At 42.2% G+C, this 9079-nt stretch overlaps 1 protein-coding gene across 1 annotated transcript; it reads left to right on the forward strand.

Annotated features, from left to right (window-relative positions):
* Positions 1–5428: 5428 nt before the first annotated feature.
* LOC119648292 (MIT domain-containing protein 1) lies at positions 5429–6730 on the forward strand. The gene is made up of 4 exons (XM_038049952.1): positions 5429–5704; positions 5770–6008; positions 6234–6433; positions 6490–6730. The coding sequence occupies exons 1-4, from the start codon at positions 5590–5592 to the stop codon at positions 6638–6640; spliced, it is 705 nt and encodes a 234-aa protein (XP_037905880.1). The 5' UTR covers positions 5429–5589; the 3' UTR covers positions 6641–6730.
* Positions 6731–9079: the final 2349 nt, after the last annotated feature.

The following is a 9079-nucleotide window of genomic DNA, read 5'->3' on the forward strand; positions in this document are numbered from 1 at the left end:
CGAGCTGCTCGCATCTAGCCAGGAGACAGTAGCCATCGAGGACAGTGCAGTCACCTTGCAAAATGCCAGGCGGTTGTTTAATAATGCAATAACAAACGCCTGGGAAATCAGCATAAGGACGCAATTGATGTCATGATCAGAACAAGCGGAACAAATAACCTCTGCAAACAGAGAAACAGCGACAGTCAAGAAAATCTATCGGAGATATCGGGACTATCATTATCCCATATTGGTTGAGTTCAAATCACTTCTAAAGATCGCGCGGGATCTTATCCGTCAACATTACGTTAATGAAGTCAACTCCCAATTGCGGGAGAAGTTAAAGGATATTTCACCAAGCGATCCAGATTCCATGTTTACTAAGATAAATACGTTATTCCGGAAGAAGTCACAAATAACTGTACCGAGATGCAACACCTTATTGGCTCAGGTATAGACACGAATAGTGTAAGTGCTGATGCGCAGAGACGCGAATTGCAAAGCCCTCTAGCGGCGTTGCCTGGAGTCACGTACTTGTGGCGCTGGTGGATGTGGATTAATGTTGAGGCCACGCTGTTGCAGATGGTTATCGAGCATCTCCTAGACCGCAAAGGAGAACAAGGAACCTTTAATTCCTCCTAGGTGGTCCATGGGTTTCATGTCATATCATGCGAGGACTGATTTTCCATATTGGCCAGGAACGGGATGAAGGTAGCGGGGTATTCCGCCAACTTGGTGATATTGGTATCTCCGGTCGAAGAATGTGCACAGCGATGGTTCGTCCTATCCTAACGTAAGGTTCTATAGCGTGGTGGCGCTTAGCAAAAAGAACAATAAAACGAAGCTTAATAGAACTCAAAGAACCGCATGTGCAGGTGCTACTGGCAGATGCTCTCAATGTGCCCCTAAACCTCCTCCCCCTAGACCCTTACATTAAATACGCGGTGTGTAGTGCTGTCAGACTACGTGAACGTGGATGTTGGACAGCGAAGCCTTACGGTCATAGTAACATTCATAACGAAGGACCTTGGGGACTCTGGATATATTCAATGGACTAAGCCATGAACTTCACGAGGAACTTCGTTGTGGACTTTCCGACCAGAGTAGAGAGGAGTGCTGGTAATGAGGCTCTGCTTATCGTAATCCCTCGGTACGCACCGTTTGTATCTCGCTGGTGCCTGCCGGAGTGGAATCGTAAGTGCTTTTATTCCAGATGGGTACAAATATATATAAGATTACGGCCAGCTGCAGTGGCGCTAGCCTACAGAGAACCATCCCGTTAAAATCGATATGTCCTATAATTCGCAATAACCCAACTATAGATACACTCCCTTTTCGACTGCCCAGTTCTAGCTAGTGCCAGGCTGGGGAAACCAAATAAACAATTATTTCAGTACCTCAACGAGATATCTAGTTGCAGAGTGGAAGAACTAATATCCTGCTCCGGGCTGACACAGAAGATTTGAGCCGGCTGGACACTGCCCTCGCCGTGCACTTACTACAGCAGTCCAAGTCTTCGGATTTTGTCGCACCAAAACAGCGCACCACAAGGCTAATTAGGTACCTTAAGCTTGATAATAACAAATAGTATGCAACTCTGCAGATAAGCCACAGTTAGTGCCTCCATAATGAACGATAGCCAGTGGAAAGACTGGAATAGCTAAGTTCAGCAACACCTCACTTAATTTATCGGGCAGGAGATTTTCAACATGCAGTTTCGAGAAAAACACATTTAAAAAGTAGGATGCGATTTTTAACCATAAAATCTTAACTGACCATTAATCTATACCTAGACCATAAACCTTAGGTTTCTTGAAGAAACACATGCAAAGCCTTGACTTTAATTCTTATTCTTATTTTAGCAAAGCCATTCGAAAATCATTCGGACCCATAAATACGAGCTTTATTATGGCGATCGACATAAGCCTGGCATATGACATTTAACCTGTTTAACACTGTAATTACCGAACGACTCCGGATATCAACAAATCCCTCTGCCCACATATTCTACATTAATAATAATAATAATCGTTGGCGCAACAGTCCATATTGGATCTAGGCCATGAAGTGTGTTAAAGCATTTCATTCAAGACCGTAACGGTACACTACAGTACACTGTAGGAAGCAATGTGGTCAGCATTGCGCTCGCCCGAGATTATTACCCTAATTTAATTTAGGTACTTATTGACAGCTGAATTGACTGGTATCCAACATCCAGTCTCGATAACAAATCCCTCTGCCTTCAGTGAGATTTGAACCGGGGCCTTCCGTACGGCAGCTTATTTTACATTACATCTAGATATAATTGATGCCAAAAAAATCGATTTCTCGGATCTAACACATGAGATGACCGCTTAAATTCATACAAGGCACACACCGCTTTTTGTTATGTACCAGTGCAAATTGCTATTGGGGAATAGTTGGCAACTGATTGCTGATTTGCGCACAAAATTTCACGAATCCTAAGGGAATTCAACCGAGGTAAGTTGGTAGATACCGATCGCAATTTCAATTGATCGTCTACAGATTAATTTCCTTCCAAGTTGGCGAAGAAACAAGCGAGGATGTGGTACATCATTGCCATTTGCCAAATATATAATTTGGGCATTCTCCATTGAGAAAAACACTACCATTGGCCATCGGCTAGTTCTGCGTTGAACGTTGTATGACGAGCAAACTTTGTCTGCTATATCCACTCCGATTTTACTATCTGTTTACTGTAATAAGTATTTAATATTTATGGTTTATTTTTGTCTGTTGAATCTTCGCCATCCTTACATAAACTATATTTCAAAAGAACATTCGGTTTGGTTTCTTTTTTAGTAACTTACGAAACTATTGTTCATTCCCTGACCTCTCTGTTCTTTATATCCTTTATTTCACTAGCAATAAAATACTTGTTTTTGTTTTAAAGTTCCAACGAAGGACAACCTATATTGCTTTGGCAATTTTTCAACTAAGCTTACGTCGCTGAACCAGTTATCAGCCATTACATTACGGCCAGCATTTCTAATTGGAACTATCAAACGCTCTACTACATCAATGCTTTTATTACTTACTTGATATGGTCTCTCTGGCTGCTGACCAGCGTATATTTCGAGGTTGCAAGTGTCCGATCCCCCTGGAGGTGACCAGTTACACCAAGTGATTCATCAACTGGTGCTCAAGATATGGGACAACGAATCAACGCCTGAGGCTTTATCTGTCTCATATATAAAAAGGGAGATATCACACAGTGCAGCAATTATAGAAGTATCAAGTTGCTGAGTTCCATCTATAAGATATTCTCTGCTATCTTGCTAGGCCGGATAGCCCCATACGCCCAGAACATCATTGACCCATACCAAAGAGGCTTCACTCCAGGCAAATCAGCAACAGATCAGATTTTCTCTGCGGCGATGGAAAAACTGCTGGAATATGGACATCAGTTGCATCATTTTTTCATTGACTTTAAAGCCGCCTATGACAGCATAGCCAGGATAAAACTGTACAAGACTGACTAGGCTAACCCTAACCAATGTGTGAGGATCAGGATCACTCTCAAGACCATTCGATATCACCAACGGTCTAAGACAAGGGGATACCTTATCATGCCTCCTTTTTAACCTGGCCCTGGAGAAAGTGATCCGTAAATGCGAGAGGTACCATCCTTTTCAAGTCCACCCAACTACTGACCTATGCTGACTTTATTGATATTATGTGAAGAACAATCCGAACTGTACAGTCTACCTTCATCCAGATCGAGCAGGCGGCTTGAGATCTCGGGCTGCACATTAATGAAGGCAAGACGAAGTACATGGTAGCAACGTCAGCACCAAAACCAAAACCGAAAGAACGAACACCATCGAATTGCACTGGTCAAACAAAAACAATAAAGATAGGAGACTACAACCTTGAGACCGTTGAAAATGTCTCCTATCTAGGGTCGAAAATCACAACCGGTAACAGTTAGGATGATGAAGTCTGCGCACGGTTGTAAGCTGCCAACAGAGCCTAATTCGGCTTACAACTTCCACTCGAATCGTCCCACTATAGGGTCAAAGCTCTTACCGTAAAAGACTATGATCTTTTCAGTCCTTATGTATTCCTCGGAGACTTGGGTTCTTAGCAAAAAAACTGCGAACTCTTGGCCGCGTTCGAAAGAAGAATTCTCTGAAGAAATTTTACCACCCTACATGAGGATGGACGATTCCGTTGCCGTATGACAGCTAGGTTGTGGATAAAATTCGGCTCAATAGGTTACGGTGGGCGGGTCACTTAATCCGTATGGATGAGGATGATCCAGCCCGGAAAGTCTATAAGGGCAATATCTATGAGAAGAAGACGAGGCAGACCCTGGCCGAAACGGGACGAAGACATAGGTCAGGACGCCAGACAGCTTTTAGGGATATCGAATTGGTGGACCTCTGCGCAAAACTGGGATGTCTGGAGTTCCTAATTAAGGCAGGCCTAGAACGGATACCGGCTGTTGCACTGTTGATGATGAATGTGTCCCAGCATTGCTCCATACGTTTACATCTGGAGACTGATGCAGTTTTCAACCTTTTTTGGAATGGGGTGAAGTTGCCAGAATTTTTGGATTTAGCGCTGTATGTTCCATGCCTTATCTTGACTAATCTTCAGATAGGCGCATACTTGTCATGCCTCTATGAAGATGACGTTTAAAAATATTAATATAGGCTTTGTGGTCCATATTACCTTCAAAAATATGCAAATCACCCACTCCATTGACGCTCATACAACCCCATAGCAGCAGCGATCCTCTTTCGTATTTTACTGCAGTCTTGCAAATCCCTACTTTTCGGAAACCACTTGTTCGCTTCATCAGTGCTAAGAAATGTAAGACTTGTTAGCACTGATCTGTGACTCTAGGACACACTTAAGGTGGTTTCTAGTCAATTTCCAAAATCATGGTAATATACTATTATTAACTTAATTGGAGTAGATATCGAAATGGAGAGTATTTTCAGCCCTGGACATCAAATAGAGGCGGCTTCGTGATTTTTTTCAGATTTTCCGGTTGGGTAGTGTCTCAGAATGGATCTCCCTTTTGCATGTATGAGGATCCCCCCTTGAACTTAACATAGAAAGATGTAGCTTATTGCATCCGGGGGTGTCCACAGTTCCCACTTTCTCACCAAATTTCGCGTCAATCGGTATAGCCGTTTCTGAGAAAAGTGCGTGTGACAGGCAGAGAGACATTGAACCAATTTTACAAACAAAACTTTAAAATTGAAGACTTAAACTGAACATTGTCTGTTTTGTTTAAATATGCAAATTCTACCTTAACTACGGGCTTTTATTTGAAAAATATATTCGCAGCATCAACTCAGCGTAATGCACGCGAAATGTTAGCTGCAATGGAAGTGACTCAAATCAACATTACACTCAACCGTCGTGTATTCCACTCACAACATTTCTCATTTCCACTCATACGTAATGACATAAACTCATAGACCTGTCAGAGTCGCTCGTGACACCTCGTCAGCTGTGATGTAACCAAAACCTCCTAGTTACCGTCCTTCCCTCCGCTTTTATCGCCTTCTCAGAGCGTTCGTTTTAGTGCCTAAAGTTAAGTTCAATGTTTTGCGATTTCGCAAGTAACCAGAGATGAATGCGAAAGACATTTTGACGCGCGCGGTCGAATATGACGTTGCTGGCCGACGCTTGGAAGCCCTCAAACTTTACGAAGATGGAATCGAGGAGTTGCTCCAAAGTAGCAAACGTAAGTAAATTGGGAAGCCCAGGCAATTACAGGAAAGTGATATGATCCCAAGGCTGCACTTTCAGGCCATGCCGATCCAAACACGCGACTTCACTTCCGCAAAAGGATCGAGGAGTACATGGGTCGCGCGGAGAAAATAAAGAAAGAAATCTTGCGATACTCGACGCTGGGCGAAATCGTGGACCGGATGCATATCATGGAAGGCCTGACGGGCTACGACTATGAGAGGATATTCGGGAAGTATCTGAACCAGGACGTCCACGAGATTGAAATTGAGGAGCCGTACACAAAGGAGAACTACCAGGTAGCCTGAGGACCATTTTGAAGCCAACCTTCTGTCTTTCTGGTACTTTCTAAACAAATCTTTCGGAATTTGACACCAAATTTAGCGAATAATTAACAGAAGATAGCTCCTAACAAGCTTCTGGCATTATTAGTTGCACTGTAGATACCCTTGCCAGGTGGTGCTCACCACGCATCACTTCTTTTAACCATTTTCGCATTAACACATTCTCAAAACTACACGCAGCTCTTGAATCTAGTGAAATTCCTCGAGCTGGCCATCAAAAAATGCTTCAATTTAAAGTTCGTGAAACTCTCGACTGGCAGGGACGATCGACCCGGCAGTGAGCAGCAGAAGGCCCTCGATTCGCTGCAGACAGACCTGAAAAATCGGCTGATATCCTTCGTTGTTGATTTCCGCACAAACATGCACGACAGACAGATCATGTAAGTTGACCTAAGGAGATGTGTTTTGGGGCCTCATGCACTCATTCCTTCCGCAGTTTAAGCAACGGTTTCATCATCAAAATCGGCCGCGGTCTGCACATCTTCAAGCCCACGGGGAGCAGGTACGTGATTGGGTTCATGGACTACCATTTTAGGCAGTGCCTGGAGACCAACGTGGACATCTTCAAGTGCAAGCAAAACATTTAATTATTTTACACAGAGATTTTTACAATGACATATATTTTCAAAGATTTTGTATAAGAAATAAAGTTTTTACTGGAGAAAGTTGAAATTATTCATTGGGAGTTTTGTAGTTTCCCAACGAGCCGGAATTGATAAATCAGTGAAAACAGTGGAATGCTCGATCGCTGTAATCAAGTTGACCACCATTCGCCGATAACGTTTTTATCGTAATGAGTCAGCCCCAGGAGATTAAAATAATTTGGTTTACTTCAGAACATGACAAAACATTTACATTGAGCAAACAAAGTGAGCCTCACAAGTACATAATCGCTACGCATTGGGGGAATGTCAACGTGAGTTCGTTTGCCAATTAGAGGGAAGGAAAGGGAGAGTAGCGTTGTTGTTTCCGTTGGTATAGCGAAATTGAAAGCTCATTGCCTTGTCATGCACACCTTTTGGCTAAATTTGGGCATTTCGGAGAATAAGTGACTTGCGCGTAATCTGCATGTACATAAGAATTACAATATATTTGCCGTCATCCCCTAAATCAGTCATAGCTCATCAACCACATCTACGCAGCGTCACAGCAGGTTTGGTGAAATATGTTTCAGCTCGCTCCAGATCTCTCGGCGAAGCCTAAATTCTTCTACTGTTCTGCGCTCCGTGTTTATCGGCAGCCACCCTTTCTTAAAATGTTTCCTACCCACTGTTATTTCGGCCATCTAATCTGTTTGCCGACATAATTCTCCAGTGAAGTTTTTGTCGGGCCAGATTTTTCTGATGACAGGGAAGGCAAAATCTAGATTTTGATGGTATTTATCTTCAGTCTGACTCTGTTTGCCTCCGCTCTCTGGGAAAGATCTTGGATGTTCAGGTTTCTGAAATCTGAAATTTTCCTGGCACCTAGACCCCACAACCTATATACCATTTTGAAGCTCAGACCCTCTACCAATAGTAGTGATCACAAATTAAGCTCCTTTTTGCGAAATTCTCAATATTAACGGAGATATAAGGGTTTAAAGTTTTTCCCCAGATTCCTCGAAAAATCTGAAATTTTCCTGGCACCTAGCACCCCACAACCTATATACCATTTTGAAGCTCAGACCCTCTACCAATAGCTAGTGATCACAAATTAAGCTCCTTTTTGCGAAATTCTCAATATTAACGGCAGATATAAGCGTTTAAAGTTTTTCCCCAGATACCTCGAAAAATCTGCAATTTTCCTGGCACCTAGACCCCACAACCTATATACCATTTTGAAGCTCAGACCCTCTACCAATAGTAGTGATCACAAATTAAGCTCCTTTTTGCGAAATTCTCAATATTAACGGAGATATAAGCGTTTAAAGTTTTTCCCCAGATTCCTCGAAAAATCAGAAATTTTCCTGGCACCTAGACCCCACAACCTATATACCATTTTGAAGCTCAGACCCTCTACCAATAGTAGTGATCACAAATTAAGCTCCTCTTTGCGAAATTCTCAATATTAACGGAGATATAAGCGTTTAAAGTTTTTCCCCAGATTCCTCGAAAAATCAGAAATTTTCCTGGCACCTAGACCCCACAACCTATATACCATTTTGAAGCTCAGACCCTCTACCAATAGTAGTGATCACAAATTAAGCTCCTTTTTGCGAAATTCTCAATATTAACGGAGATATAAGCGTTTAAAGTTTTTCCCCAGATTCCTCGAAAAATCAGAAATTTTCCTGGCACCTAGACCCCACAACCTATATACCATTTTGAAGCTCAGACCCTCTACCAATAGTAGTGATCACAAATTAAGCTCCTTTTTGCGAAATTCTCAATATTAACGGAGATATAAGCGTTTAAAGTTTTTCCCCAGATTCCTCGAAAAATCATGAAATTTTCCTGGCACCTAGACCCCACAACCTATATACCATTTTGAAGCTCAGACCCTCTACCAATAGTAGTGATCACAAATTAAGCTCCTTTTTGCGAAATTCTCAATATTAACGGAGATATAAGCGTTTAAAGTTTTTCCCCAGATTCCTCGAAAAATCTGAAATTTTCCTGGCACCTAGACCCCACAACCTACATACCATTTTGAAGCTCAGACCCTCTACCAATAGTAGTGATCACAAATTAAGCTCCTTTTTGCGAAATTCTCAATATTAACGGAGATATAAGCGTTTAAAGTTTTTCCCCAGATTCCTCGAAAAATCAGAAATTTTCCTGGCACCTAGACCCCACAACCTATATACCATTTTGAAGCTCAGACCCTCTACCAATAGTAGTGATCACAAATTAAGCTCCTTTTTGCGAAATTCTCAATATTAACGGAGATATAAGCGTTTAAAGTTTTTCCCCAGATTCCTCGAAAAATCTGAAATTTTCCTGGCACCTAGACCCCACAACCTACTATACCATTTTGAAGCTCAGACCCTCTACCAATAGTAGTGATCACAAATTAAGCTCCTTTTTGCGAAATTCCTCAATATT

The sequence above is a fragment of the Hermetia illucens genome, chromosome 2, assembly GCF_905115235.1.
Source record: "Hermetia illucens chromosome 2, iHerIll2.2.curated.20191125, whole genome shotgun sequence".
NCBI lineage: Eukaryota > Metazoa > Arthropoda > Insecta > Diptera > Stratiomyidae > Hermetia > Hermetia illucens.

Bases quoted from the DNA above. Each gene is read 5' to 3' on its own strand.
- LOC119648292 (XM_038049952.1), top strand. From the start codon at position 5,590: ATGAATGCGAAAGACATTTTGACGCGCGCGGTCGAATATGACGTTGCT. The intron at 6,009-6,233 runs GTAGCCTGAGGA...AACTACACGCAG, and splicing joins ACACAAAGGAGAACTACCAG to CTCTTGAATCTAGTGAAATT. The intron at 6,434-6,489 runs GTAAGTTGACCT...TTCCTTCCGCAG, and splicing joins ATGCACGACAGACAGATCAT to TTTAAGCAACGGTTTCATCA.